This window comes from Montipora capricornis, chromosome 13 (genome assembly GCF_036669925.1).
Source record: "Montipora capricornis isolate CH-2021 chromosome 13, ASM3666992v2, whole genome shotgun sequence".
NCBI classification, from domain to species: Eukaryota; Metazoa; Cnidaria; class Anthozoa; order Scleractinia; family Acroporidae; genus Montipora; species Montipora capricornis.
Window position 1 is genome coordinate 5,951,018 of NC_090895.1, and position 20,430 is coordinate 5,971,447.

General features: G+C 39.3%; 2 protein-coding genes across 4 annotated transcripts in view; both read left to right on the top strand.

The window, feature by feature from the left end:
- The window catches only part of LOC138029715 (hemicentin-1-like), a 28,073-nt gene extending 24,476 nt beyond the window's left edge, over positions 1-3,597 (top strand). Inside the window, exons 25-28 of the mRNA XM_068877470.1 lie at positions 456-584; positions 1,990-2,017; positions 2,382-2,451; positions 3,090-3,597. Of these exons, the coding sequence (XP_068733571.1) occupies positions 456-584; positions 1,990-2,017; positions 2,382-2,451; positions 3,090-3,101 (239 nt within the window). The 3' untranslated portion in view covers positions 3,102-3,597. The remainder of the gene's footprint in view (positions 1-455; positions 585-1,989; positions 2,018-2,381; positions 2,452-3,089) is intronic.
- A 184-nt stretch (positions 3,598-3,781) lies between these two features.
- Positions 3,782-20,167, top strand: LOC138029755 (neural cell adhesion molecule 1-like). Of its 3 annotated transcripts, none has more exons than XM_068877570.1 (10): positions 3,784-4,668; positions 5,901-6,254; positions 8,230-8,481; positions 11,745-12,008; positions 13,117-13,377; positions 13,670-13,951; positions 14,059-14,361; positions 16,312-16,437; positions 17,385-17,428; positions 18,436-20,167. In XM_068877570.1, the coding sequence occupies exons 1-10, from the start codon at positions 4,608-4,610 to the stop codon at positions 18,481-18,483; spliced, it is 1,995 nt and encodes a 664-aa protein (XP_068733671.1). In that variant the 5' UTR covers positions 3,784-4,607; the 3' UTR covers positions 18,484-20,167. The 3 variants fall into 3 exon arrangements, with proteins under 3 accessions (XP_068733672.1, XP_068733671.1, XP_068733670.1); XM_068877569.1 differs by having other exon boundaries at positions 3,785-4,668; positions 17,379-17,428; XM_068877571.1 differs by lacking the exon at positions 14,059-14,361 and having other exon boundaries at positions 3,782-4,668; positions 17,379-17,428.
- The last annotated feature ends 263 nt before the right edge of the window (positions 20,168-20,430 follow it).

The following is a 20,430-nucleotide window of genomic DNA, read 5'->3' on the forward strand; positions in this document are numbered from 1 at the left end:
TTCCTTAGACAAGCGAATTTACGCCACATTGTCTCTCTTCACCCAGGTGTGTAAATGGGTACCCGCGATATACTGCTAGAGGTAACCCCGCGATGGACTAGCATCCCAGCTCCGGCCGTAATGGGCCCTAGTTAGGTCGCACGTGACTTTACCTTACCCACCTTTTTTCTTTATTGTTCCGATATATGTAAACTGGTCTTCATTTGAGGGTACTTTTCTATCTTCTTGGAAGTTCCTTTAAATTAAGTAATTTATATTTATTTATTATACCAATTCGCTATTATTACATAATTACCTTATAATCAACATATAGAGTGTTTTTACTCTAACTAATTTTAACTATCCGATTACGAAAACGAAAGAAAAGGAGAAATCCAACTTGCTTTAAAAGATGTAAATGTTACCGAAAGTCACCTCGATATCTGACTGTGTTTTTTTTTTTTTTGTATTCTTAGATGACAAAACAATTAAGCGATTTAAAGACCAGTCGGGATTCAGTATTTATGCCGTCCTTGGAGGGGTGATAGGTACCTTGGTGATAACCATTGTTGTCATAGCAAGACAGAGGCGAAAGTGTGGTCGCGGTATGTGTTGTCAAGTATTTTTGCATGCATGACTTTCATCAAAATGTGACTTTGGTCTACTTCTATATTTCATTGATGGTGGAAAAACAATATGATCGCCTGAGAAATACTTGTCTTGTAACGTGGTTATTAATTAATTAACAAAAATTCATATCAACATATTATAACTGTACAACCTATCACGTCACAAAAACTGACCACGTGAGCTCATTATCACTCTCAGAAAACTGAAAAAATCAAGTTATGAAAACTACTTTCAGCAGGGCAAAAAGCTTATTGGTGAGAGCACTCGCCTCCCACAATGTTGCCAAGGTTCGATTTCTGGACTCGATGTCAAAAAGACTCCTGTTTTCTCATAGGCAGCCCAAGCTCGGTATACGATTTAAACATACTTTGAGCTTATAAATGTTAAAATACGCTGTAAATGTAGAAATAAAGTTCGCTTACCTCTACATACGGTTGTCCTGGTCTTTTCTGTGCAATCGGAGGGCAAATTTGTGTCCGTTTTAGACGGGTTTGTGGCTTTAAAATTTTTGCGATGTCGTTAGTTGTCATTTCCCCTCATAAGGAGAAGAAAGGCTGGTGACTCGCGGCGATCTCGTCCCACAAATTGCTCTCGCATCACGAACCAACCGTCCGAATCGCCATAAAAACACCACAGCCTTAAGCCCAGATAAATTTGCTATCACATCAACTCCACTCCGGGACCAGGCAACGATTTTTGGCGGATAAATTCCAAATAATGTTCGACTTTCTATAATCTTCCCATCCGTTCAGCTAGATGTGTGGCTACGGCCGTTATAGCTTGATGGCGAGCGTATTACATTCTGCACTCTCATTGGACAATTTGAAACACTTGGAAATGACAACTAACGACATCGCAAAAATTCGAAAGCCACAAACCCGTCTAAAACGGACACAAATTTGCCCTCCGATTGCACAGAAAAGACGAGAACAACCGTATGTAGTAGAGGTAAGCGAACTTATTTCTACATTTACAGCTTATTTTAGCATTTATCAGCTCAAAGTCTATAAATCGTATACCGAGCTTGGGCTGCCTGTGGTTTTCTATGTTTGCTTCAACAACGTGGAAAAAATGAGGACAATCTATTTGGATGCAGTATGCCGGTTCGTTGTAATTATGAAAGGAATATTTGCTACTTGTTCCTTCTCCTTCCTTTTTCTTCAACTAAAATAAAAGTGACTATGACAACTGACGATAAAAAAATGAAACAGAAAGCCCTAAAACGCTATCCAAAAATCAGTACCAGGCCGCAAGAGTGTGGATGATAACTTCTATAACGCTACGCTATGCAAGCAAATTGGTTAAAAAAAAAACAACAACAGCAACTTCAACAAACTTTAAAGTAGAGCTAAAATTTAAGCCTTCCTTCTACTTTTTCAGCTACTCTGAACAAGACATCAAATAAGAGGTAAGTGGCGAGTGGCTTGTCTGAGAGTTTCCGGCAATTTTCTAAAAAATAATCTCCATGTGTCCCATATAGACGGATGCATGCAAATGGCTGGCTGATAAGTAATACGGACATAACCCAGGAAGAAATCTATCACCAACGGCACATAAAACAACAATTCAAAATGACCCACGAAGCAAATTAGTGGCCTTCTTATGACTTTTGATTTGTCCTTCACGCCCCCCCCCCCCCCCCCCCAAATCCCAACCCCATTTCACAAATCCACAACCTAAGATATTTATCATAACAGAGGTTAGATACAATTGTTAACGGTTCCTATGCCATATAATAATTACATCTTTTGAAGTGTTTGCTTTCGTTAAAGCCTAAAGGACGAGGAAAATGGACACGATAATGAAGCTTGCACAGAAAATCCCGCGAAAAAGGAAGAAGAGGTAAGAATGCACTTTCTTGTGAATGTAATCCAAATTTTTGGCCTTGAATATCAGTCAGTTCAATAGGAAATAGGTATGGTGGAAATATTAATTCAAAATGAAGCATAGATAAGAAAAGACAAAAAAAGGACCAAGAATCTCAAGATGTCTTAACTGTAGAATACCCGGCCACTCCAATACACTTCGAAAATTGCGGCTACGTGAGTACGCGGCTACTCTATTACGCCCAAAGGCGCTAACTGTGGCAACGCAGATACGTGGCAGCTATCAATCTCGACCCAGATCTGATAGATAGTCTTCTTTGGCCTCAAAAGGAGGCATTTCCATTAAACCGCAAGAATTTAAATCTGGTTCTACAGTATCTGGAGCGATCGGTCATTCAAAGCTCAGGTGACTGACACTTGATCATACAAGTGGCCACCCAAGAACTAGAACTCTTACTTGAGAGTCAAAAACTGTTGGTAAAATTACTTAGACCGGAAGTGATTCTGTATTATCGATCGAAAGTGAAAATATTTTGTAAACAGCGTGCCATCATTCTATAGTGCTTAAGTAATTTCAGTCACCACATCCTAAAATAAAATTGATTGAGCCACTTCCAATTAAAATTTGGAATGTTTTCTTTCATTATCTTGAAGGATCAAGTGTGAGAAAGAGGTCAACTGAACGGTCGACTGTCTCTATCTATCGTATGAGGAATGTCTGATGGTTATCCAGTTTCTTGGTGGCCTCCACGTAAACTATCTGCATCCGAAAAACACCAAAGGAGTGGCACTATTTAATGAGGAGATCATGATCAGGCTTGGTTAAATGATGGTTGATTGAACAGGCCGAGGACTGATATTCCCAACTTTTGCCATGATTTAATTTTTCCACTTCAAAAAGTTATTGTCGTACAGCAACGTTTATATAAAGCACCAATCCCCACAGAACATTTCAACATTGCGTGCCGGTCCATTTGAATGTATATCAAGTATATTATCATGTAAACATACCCAACATTGTCTGTCGGTCCATTTTTGTTCTTGAATTTGTATATACTTCCATACATGTAAACATACCCATATGATTTCGCAGTTCGAGTAAAATCGAAACTGTAAAATTGATGTTCTAAAGTTATCTGATTAAATCGAACTGAAAGTGAAATGGCATTTGATGTTCCCTCAGACTCTGTTTTTACTTCGATACTAGCAGGAATTCAACAAGCAGTTTCACCTGAAATCCCTCTTAAACAAGAGACAATTTCAGAAATAGTGTTTCGTTTTCGGAATGGTAAGAAATGGTAAGGGGATGGGGTGGGGGTGGGAGGTGAGGGAACGAAAGACCAGGTAACACTGTCATACTGATTTGGCTTCGTGTATTGAAACTGTTGAGAAACGTTTTACAATGTAATAACTTGAAAGTTTGAAAGTTAGCTATTCGTGCACTAAAATAGATAAAAGCTTGGCTACTGCAGGGATGTACCACAGCATAACGTCGTTTGTTTTTTCGAATCAAGTCGCTGGGATTAGCCAACTTTCGATATATTAAAATTCAATACTAAACAAAAGGCACCATCTCGAGACTCTGGGGAATAAATATAAGGATTTGTATGAGTTTATTCCCCAGAGCCTCGAGATGATGCCTCTTGTTTACAATGTAGGACTGAATTTTAATATATCGAAAGTGGGCTATTATGTTCACTTGTTCATTTCCGCAATACATCAAGGCATAAAGTCTACAAATACTTATTTTCCCTTCAAAATCCGTTTTCCGTGAATCTTCTTTTACATGTGTTACATATGAACCATGGCAACTAACAGCTGCGAAGATTGTTTACATTACTAATTAACACTAAGCGAGATAACTTAGGATTTTTTAGCAATTTATCTCTTTAATTTAACCCAAAATCATTGAGATATTCAAAACATCCCATGTATGTTCCATTTCCTTCGCTTTTGAGTTTGGCAACATCATGACTTGCGGTACTTCAGGAGCACGTGTTCGCAAGTTTGTTTTTGCATCTCGTAGATGTTGAGATTTCCAATTAAAAACTCTGTTTTGATTGGCCAATCTACTTTACTGCGCAAATAGTTCATCAGTCAAAATAGATACCTTTCGAAACAAAGTGTTACAGTTCGAAATTCGCAGCAAGAAGGAAAGTTTTTGACAGCCTCATGAGAAAGAGGAGCATGCTTTCAAAAACTGCGTGGATTATCATGATCTCTCTTTCATCTGGTAAGCTAACTATTAACTTACGTTAAGCGGAGTTTTTTACGTATACTCACTTCATGAAAATTACGGGATTCTCTCTTGACTACAAGAAGGCTTAATAGCACTTGACAAGACGCCAAGGAGAATGCATTTTTTAAAAAGGGGAAATCTCGGATGGGTTAACAGAGGGAATAATAAGTTTGACTTCTTTCCAAGGCTGTTTCCCAGTTGTTTTGCATGTGTCAAACCGCCTCGCGGGATTGAGCGCTTAGGGAGAAATCCTTTGAAGCTGCTGAGCAAGCAGAAAAAAGTTATAACTTGGCATGTCGCCCAAAGAAGGTGTTTCCCCTATCCGAATTTAAATCTGTCTTGAATAAGTCAAGATTATTCTTATCAACAACGCACATGTTAAAACGATGTGGAATAGACATACTCTCTCACGAAATTCATTCATCATAAAGGTGGGCACAAGACGCTCATGGCCATCATCTATAAGAATGATTATAACGCTAGTGGATGCCTTGTACAGGACCAAGGGCACGTGGTCTCGCAGAGTTCTTTTGGCGCATCGATTAAGCCTTGCCTTTCCCTTGAGTCAAAGGCCAAGAAACGATTCGCGCTGACGCTGAATTTGACAAGGCACCCAACGAGCAAATTAAGCCAAAAGCCTTTGAGAAACATTTTTAGGCTCCTTGTAATGTATAAAGATTGTCCAGAGAGAGGTTTTTATCACTTAGAAGAATTTTATCTGTTCTGAAATGTCCGAAAATTTTAGAGCATGAAATCTTCATTTCAGAAATTGCTAGCTCAGCGTCACCTTCCTTGAAGCATTTCCTCATCCGGAACTGCTACGTGACCTTTTTAATTAAGTGCCAAAAAATGCAAAAATATCCCTTCCGAAAAGGTAACGGACTACTTTTCCTTGGTTACCGAATCCTTTAGGTGATCTTTTAGTTAAGAAATATATAGCTGTTTGTAACATAAAACCGAAATTCTTGTAACAGTATGACTCTCCCGAACAAATATTTCACCGAAGATTATCCTTGGGTGCCCCTGAATTGAGAGGATTGCCTATGATACTCGCCAAATGACTCACAAGCCTTCATAAAGTTAAGTAAAAAATTATAACTACTGTATTTGAGCAACACGCACGTGTACTTACTTGTTCATTGCAGCCTCCTCAGTATTCACAACGTTTGGGCGTAAATGGTACCTTTTTAATGAAAATTTTAGATAGATCCAATTTTCCTTTTCAGCTCAGTTTGTCACTTGGACCAAAATTCCAAAGGATCCGACTTTTGGAGCTGCTGGCGAAAAAATTACATTAGAATGGAAATATGTTATGAATCTAAAAGCCAACCACAGCTTCGACTACTTCGTTATAAGGAGATTCCAGCCATCCAAGGGTGATTATGATGACATTGTTAAATATGGAAGGAACGGGCAAGAAATAGTGTACGAACGCTATAAAGGGAGGTTTGCATTAGCAGAGAACGCAACTCCGGAGCTGCTACTGATTAAAGCTGAAGAGAGCGATGAAAGAAAGTACTGCTGCAAAGTTTACTCACAGAAAGACAATGTACAAAAGTGTGTCACGTTAAAAATTTTAGGTAAGCCCTTTTTTCGTTGTCTGCCTTCTTGGCATGTGCTTTTCTGTTAAGCGTGGTTTTCAATAGCGACGCAAGCACAAGCGGTTCGTGTCACTTGAAAAGAAACGACGCAAGCACAAAGACACGACGCAGAAACAAAGATTCACTAGTTCCATGTTCCTTCTCTCGTACATCGCGGCGCTGCGAGTGGACTTCAGTTTCATTGAACGAACCGTCACGACAGCTTGTGTTGTGCTTGCGTTACGTCCCGTTTTCACACAATGCAAGCTAACGTAAGCATAAGCGCAAAGCTCAAAGGAATTTTTTTTTATTTATCCTTATCCTTGTGCTTATGCTTGCGTGAGGCCCGTTTTCACGGTGAAATAAGTGATCTTCTGCTTGCGTCGCTGTTGAAACTGAACCAGGCTTTAACTGGCCAAAACTGCTTCTGACCTTTACTCATATGCATAAGTGAAGAGAAAGATATCAAATTATATCAGTTGTAAGGGAAGTTACCGACTGTTTGATTTTTAACGACATCCATTTCCCAATTAACCCTTTAAACTCCCAGTGTCCACTTACAGATTTTTAGTGTATAACGAAAGACGATTTTACTCCTCAATGGGAGCCCCCTTGGGAGTTACTAAACACAGTGTCTTACTCCGTCCTTATCATACTAAAGACTTGTCAATCAGCGACACGCTCTGGCCTCGGTTGCTCAAAGGGTAGATAACGCTATTCAGCGGTTAAACACTAGCAAAACCAATTGAGTTATACACTGGATAGTGATTTATCCACCCTTTGAACTACCGGGCCCTGTTGGTGAATGAATCCCGTAAGCGTGAAGAGTTTGCGGTTGAAAAGGAATAGACGTACCAATCAGGTGGGAAAGCTAGGAAATCAGCGTAGACAGCCAACTAGTCTTCTAATAAACTACTTTGCATCTGGGTGCATTACCTATCTGATTTACATGTTGGACTTCATAATATCAGATCAGTTTAGGGCGTTTGCACAAAACATTCACAAGATGTTTGATTTCAAGACATCTGATTTCAGTAGACAGGCTTAAGTAAACCAGCGCCTCTCTGTATAAAAAAATTCTATCAACAATCCCCTCATCAAACGGTTAAGTAAACATCGCTCTTGCTCAATTGCAGTGACTTGTCAGTAAGGCGGGGGGACAAAATACCCTAAAAAAACCTTGAAGGAAACATCCGGTCTTCGAAAGATCTAACAAGAATTTAAGCCATACCTCAAGTCATTTCAACAGAATTAAGGTACTAAACAACATTATTTTCACCAATGCTTAAGTGCATATAGGTTTTATTAAAAGTGACAAGTGCTATTTTGGAAACAAGGTCATGAACTCTTGCATCTTTTCTTTCCTTGTTCTACACTTAAATTTATTTTGACAAGATTTTATTACGGCAAAACCTTCGTTATGTGAATTTTCTTTCAAACTTAAACCAGGATAGAAAAATACTTGGCCGTAAAAAAAATATCAGCCCTTTGTATAGCACATATGATTAACATCTGCATGTAAACAAGTATTTTCATAGGTGTAAAGTTTTTATGTTTACTAGACAAACAAATTCCATACTTGCTATTCGTAACATTAAAAAACATTAGTATCATTGCTTAACTCTGTCTTAATTGAAAATGGAGATCGAGTAACATCCAGCTATTTGTGCAGCCATTCGTAATGCTGAATGGAAACTTATCAACCTGCCACTTTGCTGCACTTATGAATTATTTTAAGTTACCTAGCTTGATCAGCTTAATAGTTATTTTGCACTCCCAACTTCTACTTAACTAGAGTGGTACGTAATTTGTACTTGAAGAACGTTTGTCAAAGAATGTTTGTTTGAAAGAGGTTTCAAATAGCCTTCTTTCAAACCTTAGATCATACTGTTATTCACACGAGCAACTTATGCTTTCTCCTGAAATTGTCAACTTTTAGAACAAGCCACATGTTAGGTCTTTTCAAATGTTGCAGTTCGCCCAAACATCACGTCTATCTCAACGGACCAAACATCAAACGAGACAGATGACGTAGTGCTATCATGTGACGCCACCGGCAAACCATTTCCAAATATCACGTGGTTAAAGCAAGGAAAGAAAGAGTGGAAACACACAGGATCTCCTCTCTTGTTAAAGAATATAAGCAGATATCAAGATGGCGAGTACAGGTGCACAGCAACAAATTATGCTGGAAACGCAACGGCTTCCATTAGGGTGACTGTTAACTGTAAGTATGAATTTGTGACATGATTACAACACGAGCTTCCCTTGGATCACGGTCACCGTTACATAAATTGGTAAATGCTCGTTCTTAACTGAAATTATTTCGTACTTGGCTTGCTTTAGTTAAACCATCGTGATAGCAACGATTTTCCAGAATGGCTGCTTTGGAAACAAATTCTCTTCCAGTGCCAGGCTGGAAATCGCGACTTCCCGAGAGGAATCCGTTTGTCCAGTTTAGAAATCCCCCATTTTCGTTCGAATAGTCGAAATTGCGCCTTAATTTAAGAGAATTTCTACAATTGCTTCCTTAGAGGTCTATAATGATCATGAAGTAGTGGTAAATCGGTGCAATCTCTGCTTTCTCAAATCCCATAATACACCTTGCTTACTCCCATAAATTTTGCATAGGCACTGTTTTCCAGAGTTTTGAAGCCAGCAACCATAGACAATCTTCCTGTCGGTGTACGTTGGATCAGTGGCTTGATCTGATCGGCGTAGTTACAAGTTGAGAAGCTAAATATTTTGAGCAAGAGCCGATACAACGTAGATTTGATTTTTGTGGTGTACTATATTTCCATACCATACCAGCCTTTTTCAGGTACAATGAGAGTTTACATTGCACTGCTAGTTTGGCCAGCCGAAAATAAAATCTACGTTGTATCGGCTCTTGCTCAAAATATTTAGCTTCGCAATGATTTTTCTTGGGACATTTTCATGTCCCAAGAGAAATTGCAAACAACGATTACCGTATTTACTCGAATAAGCGCCGCGGCGCTTATTTAATAGGGAGTTTAAGATCTTCGACGCGACGGCAGCGAAAACGTCACAAATTATGCATATTTAATAAGCAAAAACAATAGCTTTGCACGCTCTGCCCGTGCATTTCTCATTTTTGTACATTTCTTTCACGTTTTCTGCAAATCTACGACGTGAAATTACCAATTCTAAAGTTTTTCAGAAAACGTGAACACAAGGCAGCGAATTTGAATTTTCTGTCGTAGCTTCAACACCGCACCTCCTAATTCAGTTCCTAGAAAGTTACACTAGTATTTAGAAATTAGATAAGCCAACATAATGACGAAAAAGATTAATTAACCTGAAGTTGGAATTTTAAATGACGTTTTCGTTACCGTCGCGTCGCAGATCTTAAACTCCCTAATAGGGAACTTAAGCACACGCGTTTTTGAGACGCAGACGGCAACCGGAAGTGAGCTGTTTTCCCTTTTAACTTGTCTTCACAAAACCACACTTACATTGCTAAGTATCTTTTCTTCGTTAGAGATGATTGGTATAAAAATCTGGGAGACACCACTGTCCTGAAACGTGAAATGTTGTGTTCCGGTTGCCGTCCGCGTCTCAAAAACGCGCGTGCTTAAGCTGCCTAATTTTTCGCGCCACAAGTGCGGCGCTTATTCGAGAGCGGCGCTTATTTAAACAATGTACCGGTCAAATTTACTTTTCCTATATTTTTATTCAACGGTTTCACTTTCTATCTGTTAATTTTCCTAGTAAATCTAGAATTACGAGAGAAATTCACGCGGTGAAAAAAACCCGAGTTTCATGATAACAAAAGCGAAAATATCAGCGGTGAGAGCGAACTCCTTTGTCGTTGTGAAACAATTTATAGTGTTTTTCCTGGTTATACGAAATTCCTCGAATAAGCGCCGCATCGGCGGTGCGGCGCTTATTCGAGGGCCGCGCTTGTTAACTTTTTTGTCCCAGATGCGGCGCTTATTCGAGTAAATACGGTATGCTAAATTTGGAGACTACACAAGATGCATTATGGGATTTGAAATAACTGATCTCAAATGCATCAATAGTCTTCTGCTAGAAATTAACCCGTAAAATATTGCATGCACGCCAGGTGGTACAGTGTACATTGTCTCAAATACTGATGTTGATATCCGCTACGTTGATCTTTCAAAGTATATGGCTTTTTTCTTCAACAAGTTACAGTACAATATCTCAAATACCGTTGAAAACCTTTTTCCCGCTTTTATGCACGAGGCGTTTGTTTGTGTAGTTCTTGTCGGTTGGCAAGTGTTTTTCAGCTTCACTGAGCTGTTTTGCGTAATGAACACCAATACCTCCTAAACAAAATAAGGACTTTATCCCAACTGCAAACTAAATATCTATAATGATCTATAGAGACAAAAGCAGCTAATAGAGACACATTGTTAAAGTGCACCTAAACCCAAATATTTTTAGTGTACAATATTGATCTCTCCACGGAAAGCAAACTTGTCTGACGATTCTTACCTCAAATTACGCTTTTTAATCTGCCGGGCAATAAGCGCAAAGGTATCAAAACTAGCAGTAATTTGGACCCACGACCGTGATGTGAGAGGCATGGGTCTATTCTCGATTTTACGTCACAAACTGCTTTGCAATGCAAAATTTCTTTGAAAATAGGAATGCAAAGCAGTTTGTGACGTAAAATCGAGAATAGACCCATGCCTCTCGCATCACGGTCGTGGGTCCAAATTACTGCTAGTTCTGCCAAGTTTACGTGGCTTGCACGGCACAGAAAAAGCGAAATTGTGCGTAACAATGCTGGCATATGTTTGCTTTGGATGGGGAGATTTACATTAGGAACAAAAAATATTTGGGTTTAGGTGCACTTTAAAGTCACACGAAAATTCTCTGCCAAATTCCAAAACAATTTAAGCGTTACTAAAACCTTTGTGTCCAATTACAAATATTGGATACTGTATGCTACAACCTTCCGATCTACTCCTATAGTTAACGTTATTTGCATGTAACCATTATTGTCCAAATACCGCGTATGCGAAAAATATTATATCCTTTGTCTTCTTCACTGAAAATGGTAGCATGCAAGACTGAATATAATCTACTATGAAAGACAATGCTATTTCTTCCCTTCTAATGCCAAAATCGATCATTTCGAAGAGCGCGCGGCATTGTCGTATTGCTGAGGTAAACAAAATTGATACCAGCTTGAGCCTCTTACTGGATATTCAAAGACAAAAAGCAACCAAACAATTAACGGTCATCAACAACGCTTCAGGACAGAAGAGTGAATGTAAATGAGCAGGACTAAGACTCTGGAATAGATTTGGGAAACCACTTCCATTGGAACAATGATAGGAGCCTAGTACTGCTGTTTCAATTGAAGCTTTTGTAGCGCTAATCTTCTTTACAGCAAACCAACCAACCACCTTTAACATCTAAATGACAACCCATATACTTCTTGATCTCCTCCCACGACACGAAGATCATGTATTTTTTGTACTAATTTTTCAACAGACAAACCACTTAGAACCAGTCTGACATACTCTGCCAAGGGCGATGTTGTGCAGGTGAAGGACACCGTAATTTTCTCCTGTTCTGCTGATAGCCTACCGCCACCACAACTTGAACTACGCTTCAAAAACAAAACTCTCGGTCTCTTCCAAAACGGCAACTTTTCTCTTCAGCATGTCAACATCTCTGATGAAGGGGTGTATGAATGTATCGCCCGAAATGTTCTTGGGACAGGTGCTATAGCTCGTCTTAACTTGAAGGTACAAGGTATGTAATACTATGTACGATATGGATTTTATGGAATTGGCACTGCTAATTTGAATTCTTGGAAGACTGAACGCGAGGAAAGTATTTTTCGACTAACATGGTTGCAGAAATGTTGTTTCCAGGTTGGGAAGATTCGTTGCTATTTTTGTGCTAAAATCAAGAGTTTATTGTCCAAGAGAAAGAATCTGGCCGGGTATCAGGTTTGTCCCCAGCAGCGTCAGGAAAGTGTATTTTTAAACCAAGTTTTGTGGTAAAATAAACAAAACACCATATCGGCTAATTTAATGCTGTACCCAGTTCAAATATTTCGGGGTTAAGATTCTTAGTGTATTGTAATTGCATTATAGAGCGGTTTTCAAATGAGTGTCGTAAAACCAAAACCAAAGTAATTACCTCGGCCAATCAAAAAGGACGGAGACAATCCGTTAAACCAATCAAAACTCGAAGTAATTACACGTAGCCGACACAAAGCGCGGGAAAATGTGCACGCGCGAGCCAAGATTGGTTTTCGTTTCACTTCTGATTGGTTGAAAAAATGCCGCGAGAAATTTTAACCAATCACTGAGTGAAGTAATCATAAAACAAAAGCAATTCGCTAATTACTTTCGACACTCAATTGAAAACCGCTCAAATATAACATTCACATTTAACTGAAATAGAAATAACTGGAAGAAAACGTAATTTTATTACCAAAGGGTTTGAATTGGGTACAACATTGAGTTAGCCGATTTGGTCTACTGTTTATTTTCTTGCAAAACGTGGTTTAAGAATGCACACTTTTCTGACGCTGATAGGAGGTAGGGCAATTTGGGTAAATCTTACTCTTGGATGATGGAGTACTTGTATGAGAATACTTTATACTTGATTGTCGATAGTAATATTAGTCTAGAATTAAGGGCCTTCCAATTGCACTAGGAAGTGTTTTGAACAACTAAAGATGATGTATAATTTGAACAGAAGAAAAGTTCGGAGTACATAGGCTAATTACGTAACAATGACAGGAAACATGATCAGCATTATCACCAGGAGCAAGGAAAAAGAACAGGTCAATAACTATTACAGTTAAGGGAACAAGGATACGAGAACACCTTGCTTTTTTCCCCCACAGTTTCACCAACCATCACCTTTATTTCTCACGACACAACCGTCAATGAAACGGATGACGTCACTTTATTTTGCAACGCTTCTGGGAAGCCAGACCCAACAGTCACGTGGTCATTTCCCGAGAGTCACCCAAAAAGAATGGCTGTCACGAACGAAACTATCTTGTTAAGGAGAGCCAGCAAAGATGTTGCAGGGCGCTACCGATGCACCTCAGCAAACGGCGTTGGAAACCCTGCTGTGGCTGAAGTACAAGTTGCAATTAACTGTAAGTGGAATTAGTTCTTGAAGAGATTTTCTTACAGTTCAGGGGAAAGGGTGTCATCAAATAAACGGCTTTTGTAAGAGGAGCTATCCACATTTAATGCATGGTTTACTTTCAAAAAAAGTTACTTAACTTTAAGGAAAGGACCAAGCAGCGTGGTAACCCTGTCTCTCTTTTAATTGAGGTCATGGAAGTCTAGACGAAAAAAAAGGATTCCTTAGTTCAAAGTCTGCAAAAGATTTCTCTTGTACCTTCTGCAGCCACTGATCTAATAACCCGTTCCTTTTTCTGACAGACAAACCAGAAATAAAAAACAAGTTTTCCTCAGATGTCGTGTCGTGGATTAACCACAAAACCGTGATTACATGTACGGCTGAAGGTTTTCCAGTGCCAGATATAACATGGAGCCATAACGGAGTTGTACAATCGTCCGCTTTGAAAACGTCTGCGCAGTCTCGAACGCGGCACAGTACCCTGACGTTTACGCCACAGGGAGCAAAAGACTTTGGCGTTTACGCGTGCATAGCGAGGAACTTCCTTGGAACGGACAAAAAAGAGACTACTGTTGGAGAACTAGGTATAAATTGGGGCCTGTAAAGGCTCAGATGGTATTTATCGCTTTTCTTTTACAGTTTTAAAATAAGTGACTGATGCGCATGTAACAGGTAGTTACATTTCTCGCAGACGCTCCAAAAGCACCAGAAGTCTTTCGAATAGAAACTGGTATGAACAAGTTAGAAATTCAGTGGAAAAAGCTTTCAGCCATCCCACTCTATCCTATTCTGTGTTATTTGGTGCAAATCAGAAAGAAAAGAGAATGGAATTCGTGGGTGAACTTCACACAGATAACTACTAAAGATGATGACATGATTGGTGTCATTAACAACTTGGAGGCCAACATGAAATACATAGTGCGAATATCTGCAAGAAATATTGTAGGATACGGCAAGTTTACCGTGAAAGAAGTTTCAACCAAACAGGTTCAAGGTAACAGGGATTGATTTTGATTTCCCCAGTTTTATCTCCGCTCTTCAGACTGAAGGGGAGAGAGCGAATGGTTTGGAGACCCATTAGACCTATTTCGTAATGGCGACCAAATAAATTATTATTTTGTTTTAATGCTAATAAGCCTTTCTAGCCTCGCTACGATGAGAAACGTTAGGGCAGTAGGTCTAATTAACATAAATACACAAGAATGTAAAGGTGGTCTCCATTTATGAAAGTGGTCTGTGGGAGGCGCATCCCAGAGATACACTGTAGCTGGGAGTCGATTTGACGAGGGACGAAAACCGGATTTTACGGAGTAAGACCCTTGGAGTCCAACATATTCTCCACCTCTGAAATGACGATTATGACAATTCGTAATGGCAATTCGTAATTTTCCCTGAAATGGCTGTTATCGTCAATTGATTACTCTGTCCCAGGACTTGTGGTAGCAGATGAAAAGAAAAAAAGTAAAAGTTGCATCCCTGGACGGGATTTGAACCCGGAGTACCCAATGTGAAGGAACTGTTTTTATCCACTTGACAAGTAAAGATTAACTGACTGAAAATTGCACCGATTATTTATCAAATCTAAGTAGTATATATAAAATCATTGCTGAATAGTGGGCAAGTCTAGTACTTGATTTTAAAACGGTTAGCTTTCTCTTGAGGTTTGGTAACCGGTATTTTTCCTTTTTAAACTTGTTTCTTAGCCGGTGATAATACACTATTACAGCGGCATTCGGAAGAAAAATTTTTTTTTTTTTTAAGTGCCCTGTCAGTTAGCGATGCGGTAGTCCAGTGGTTAAGTGAAAGGGTTATTAATCGAACATTCCCAGGTTCGAGTCCAGCTAGTTTAGGAATTGGGGTTCGGATTTTAAAAATACATATTTATTTCCCATAATCCTTATCAAGCGCTAAACGGCTTAAATTGGCGATAATAGTCAATTCAGAGAAACTTTGGAATTGTCGATAATAGTCATTTCAGAGGTAGAGGATGGGTTGTGGAGTCAGGTTGAGATCGACTGAAACTCAGCCTTCTTCCCATCGCGAGGTGGAAGGCGCGGTTGAATTTGACCGCTGCGCAAGTCAGCTGATCATTTTTGAACAGAATGCGATTGGGCGATGGTAGACAGAAATATTCCTCCCACAAGAATCTTTCTTAAAGTGTACCTAAACTCAAAGTATTTTGCCATTCTTACCTCAAAATGTCGCTTTTTATCTGCCAAGCAAGACGCGCAAAGTTATCAACACCAGCACTAACTTGGACCCATGACCGTGATGTGAGAAACTTTGCATTGCAAAGCAGTTTGTGACGTAAATCGAGAATAGACCCGATGAGACATACTGTTCTGCAATACTGACGTTTATGGGAATTGGAAGCCTGTAAATAGTTTAAATCCGCAATCTCTTTTCCTCTTCATCGAAACAGATTTTCGTCATTTTCTAACATGGCCACATCAGCTCTTTAGCTCCGATTGCCATTAAATGAATGCGATTGAATTAATTAATTAATTTAGCGTGATAATAGGTGCGGTTACACTAACCATGGTAAATGCCATTTCCCATGGTAAATTATCCCGCGGTGCCTCACACTTGGGTTTTAGTATACCGCGTTAACTAGGGGTCACACGTTACGAAGATTACCGAGGTAAAACGAAATCTCACGCAATTCATTGGCGGGAAATTTAATCACAACTTCATCAGCATAGCGAATGGCTCTTGTGCCTCGGGTATCAAAAAACCCTTCCAACTTCCCACGTTAAATGTCATGGGCGCTTCCACTGATCTTTTTGACGTATCCATGGATATTTAACACGGGAAATTTACCTCGGGAAGCGTCGGTCACACTACTAAATACAGTTTCCCGTGGTAAAAAGGCAATTTACCACGGTAAAAGGACCCCGTGTAACCGGACCTAATGTAACCTAAGAATTCATATTTAATTGTGCAGGTAAAGGCAAGCAACCATTGGTCCCCAGACATATGATCAAGTGGATTATTGTTGGAGTTGCTGGTCTGGTTATTGTGATGGTTGCCATAGCTCTTGTGGCACGTAAAGGACGATCGAGATCTAGAGGTTTATTTTCCATTATTCTATTTAAAATAAATATATGTATTTGAAATGCGGGTTAGATAGAAGTGATGCTTGAACTTATCTGGACATTTTAAGCAATTGTCTCTTTTCTGGACACCTCAGAAATCAGTCACGTGGCTTCAACGGGATTAGATCCCATGACCTCTGCGATGCTGGTTCTCTACTCTGCACCGAGAGGTTTTACACCAGGTACTCTGGTTTTCTCCTCTCCTCAAAAACCAACATTTGATTTGATTTGTGTTAATTGTTGATTCCAGTTTACAGTGTCCCCAATTAGTGCTCCAGCACTAGAGCGACTAGACACTTAAATAAAGTTCCGTTCCTTTTTACTTTCCTTTCCTTTCCGGTGCAACCGCTCTACCAACTGAGCTATGAAGCTACTCAGTTGGGAGCAGGTCAATTTTTTGTGCTCATGTGTTGATGAAGAAATGTGTGTCATTGAAGAGATTAGATAAAGAGGTAGACATAAAGGATCGCTTCTATCTTTCGTCTATAACCACTACCTTTGATAATAGACCTTTTTCGATATATTAAAATTCGGCTTGAAAGAGACGTTTAGAGGACAAACACAGAGGAAAGTGGATGATATGTAAATATTGTTCGTGTTTCTATTGTTTTTGTCGTCACTGCCTCACTATCAAGCTGAATATTGATATTTCGAGAATGGCCCATTGACTAGTCGGAACACGTAAAAGGCAAATATGGATTACAGTAGGGTAAGGTAGGCAGACGATAAGTATTTTCAATGTCTTATTTAGCATCTTGCGCTCTTTTTCGTTCCGCTGATCACCAATACCTTTTCCGACTTCTAATATAAATTGAGAAAGTATCGATTTGAGATCTCTTTCGTCTTCTCCAAAGTAAGATCGTCACTTAATTCTTATTTTGATTTACTTATTTATTTGCTGACATTACCTTTCAAGTTATAGAAAGGGGCCAACTTCAAGTGGACGGAAATCTGATGGTGTTAAAGGTAAGTGCCGCAGGCGAGGGTAACAATTCATTCTTACCTCTCCCATCAAGGAATGAAACTGGCCAGGAGCGCATGAGTAGGAGCTTGCCTCTCCTATACAAGCCCTATGAGTCAACCTTTGCTCGTATCTTTCTATTTTTAGAACGCCACGAGTTCTTCGGCTCTGCAAACATTGTTTAGAATGGCCAATCAGAATAAAGTTATTGTGGAACAAAGACAAAAATAGCAAAAACAATGTATGCAAATTGTGCAAATTGATGTAAATTGTTGTAAATGCGAGTTTCCTGCTGAAGGATTAGTTTTAAAAATAGAAAGATACGCGCAAAGGTTGACTCAAGGATATAATGCATTGAGGAGGCTCCTAGTCATGGGCTCCTGAACTGGTACAACTGGTGTCAAAATATTGAAAAAGAGACGATCGCCTTCTTCATTTCTAAAACCACCATTTTGTCAAATCTGCATTGTTTACTGACCCCCCTGGACACTAAAAAATTCTCGGGTTTCACATGAAGTCACGGCCGCCATGTTGGTGTCCCCAAAAAAAGAAATGGCGGCCATGTTGGTGTCCCGACAACAATTCTCCTGGAATTGAACTCTATTGTTATGCCAACGTTTTCTTTTGTTTTCGTTGAAAAACATGGCTGTTGATCGCGTGAGTGAAACCCAAGAATAATAAGTTTGACAATGCACTAGCAATTGCACTGAGTCATGTCAGTTTTCTTGCATAAGATCATTCTCTTTTATGCCGGCTGATTCTAAGTGTACATTCCAGATACACCTCGAGGGCTGAGAATTTGACGACCCTGTTCCTTTTGAAAAGGGTGTGGAAATTCGTAGATTTTGCCCCGATTTAATTAAACGTAGCTCCGTGCTTGCGCGTGGCGAAATGATGGCAATATTCACACAGCCGACGTCAAGATGAAACAACCAATGGGAACGAATTGAGTGTTTGTCCGCAAAGTACTGACAAGTATACTGAACTTTCATAACATAATCTCTTTCTCTAGTCCTATCGCACAAAAGTCCTTCATCCAGCCTCAGAAATCACTAATTAAGACGGCAGATGACATGGTTTTGAAATGAAATGGATTTAAGAGTCTACTACTCAAGAGGATTTGAAGTCCACGAGTAGTCAGAGAGAATAGTGAGAAGCCTTCTCTAATAAAAGCACGAAAGTGCAGGTCAAGTCGTAAGCAAGCAAACGGGACACAGTATTAGATCGGTCTTCAATTGTGTCCAATAAAACCAAACCTTAACCATTCTCAACAGGCCCAGAGTGATGAGATATCAGAATTACATGTACATTGTTTGAAGCACGGAAAAGTTTTTATGTAGTAAAGCCACAGACGGGTCTCCTTTTCATTCTCACATGGGAAATAATGGCGCAACATCTCTTAAGCCTTTTGCAATCGCAGCCACAAAATTGCCCTCAAGGCACAATTGAAAATCGCCATAAAAAGTGGTCAGCAAACGAGGGAGAAAGGGGATTGATAAAAACATGGAAGAAGACGGCAATTAAATGGAAACTGCACTTTGTGTAAGATTAAACTTCGATTAACAGTTCACTAAAATAGCGAAATACATTTTGACAATTTTTGGAAGTCATCATGACATCAATGACCAAGTGAACGAATAAGGTCTCACCAATATCCTGATCCAAAGTTGTTAGAGTATGTGAAAAGGAAATGAAAATGGGGCAAGACACGTGTTTTCAGCCTAGGACAGTATCTTTAGTCTGCGGTGTAACGCTTCCGAAAATTTGCTGTTTGTCTGCAAGGAAAGGACGGAGAAGAGGATATGCTAGTACACTGAGGGGTTGCATCTTTGATTTTGTTTCTTGTCATTGAAATAATCTGCCCAAAGCTCGTCCAGTGACCTCTTCCGTCTTTCCAAATTTTCACTAACTGCATTGCACTGTGTGCATTTTCCATTTTGTTAATGCTGTAGAGGTTTTTGTTTACATTCAAGGTTTGTTGTTGTTGTTGTTGTCGTACATAGAACAATTATTCTTAACTCAAGAAACTAAAACATGTATTGCTGCTCCGATGTATTTCAGTAGGAGAGAAAGTAAAAAACCAGTAACACAGTAGTCGGTTATGAAACACTTTTCTAAAAAAAAAGGGTGTGTGCATTTTCCATTTTGTTAAAGTGCCTATCACCTCAACACACTTTTCCACTTTATTTATTCTCCGAAATCGTCCCAAATACATCGTGTTGTTTTTAGAACCTTTTGATTGAAATTTCACTTTTTTTATTATTGGCTTTCAAAGACGGGAAAAGTGATCATACTTTGATCCATAACCGAGCAATGAAGGAGAATGGGTTCGATACCGGGTTGACGTCACAAATTAATTTGCATTGAGATAGTTCTTTGAAAACAGCGATGCAAATTAATTTGTGACGTCATCCCGGTATCGAACCCATTTCCGGTTATTAATCACGGTATGACCACTTTCCCGTTTTTCAAAGCCAATGAAAGGGTGAAATTTCAATCTAAACGTTCTAAAAACAACACCATGTATTTAGGATGATTTCGGAGAATAAATATATTTGAAAAGTGTGTTAAGGTGATAGGCACTTTAATGCTGTAGGTGTTTTTGTTTACATTCAAGGTTCTAGTTTCATTAGGTGCTTTGTATGTCTAAAAATATTAGTCACCAAATATAGGGGGAAAAGAGTTAAACAATCATTAATTATTGTTGTGTTTTACAAATGGTAGAATAAAGTATAAAAAAGCGAGGTATGAGACGACGTTACTGAGGTGCTTTCGTGCCCAACTTCAAGAGTTGTCTCGAGCCACTCTCTTCCCTGCTTAAAAGACAACTCACTACGATGGACATAAGCGTTCACACCTACAAACGCGCTCGCTTGCTCGCCGTTCCTCCATCCCCAAATTCCCCTGAAAAACCTCTGGAGAAAAATATTCGTGGGAAGGGACGAAGAACCCTTCATACTTAGAGAAAGCACTAAATTTGTAGTCTTCTGTCTATTTAACGATGCAT

Bases quoted from the DNA above. Each gene is read 5' to 3' on its own strand.
- LOC138029755 (XM_068877569.1), top strand. From the start codon at position 4,608: ATGAGAAAGAGGAGCATGCTTTCAAAAACTGCGTGGATTATCATGATC. The intron at 4,669-5,900 runs GTAAGCTAACTA...TTTCCTTTTCAG, and splicing joins CATGATCTCTCTTTCATCTG to CTCAGTTTGTCACTTGGACC. The intron at 14,362-16,311 runs GTAACAGGGATT...TTAATTGTGCAG, and splicing joins TTCAACCAAACAGGTTCAAG to GTAAAGGCAAGCAACCATTG.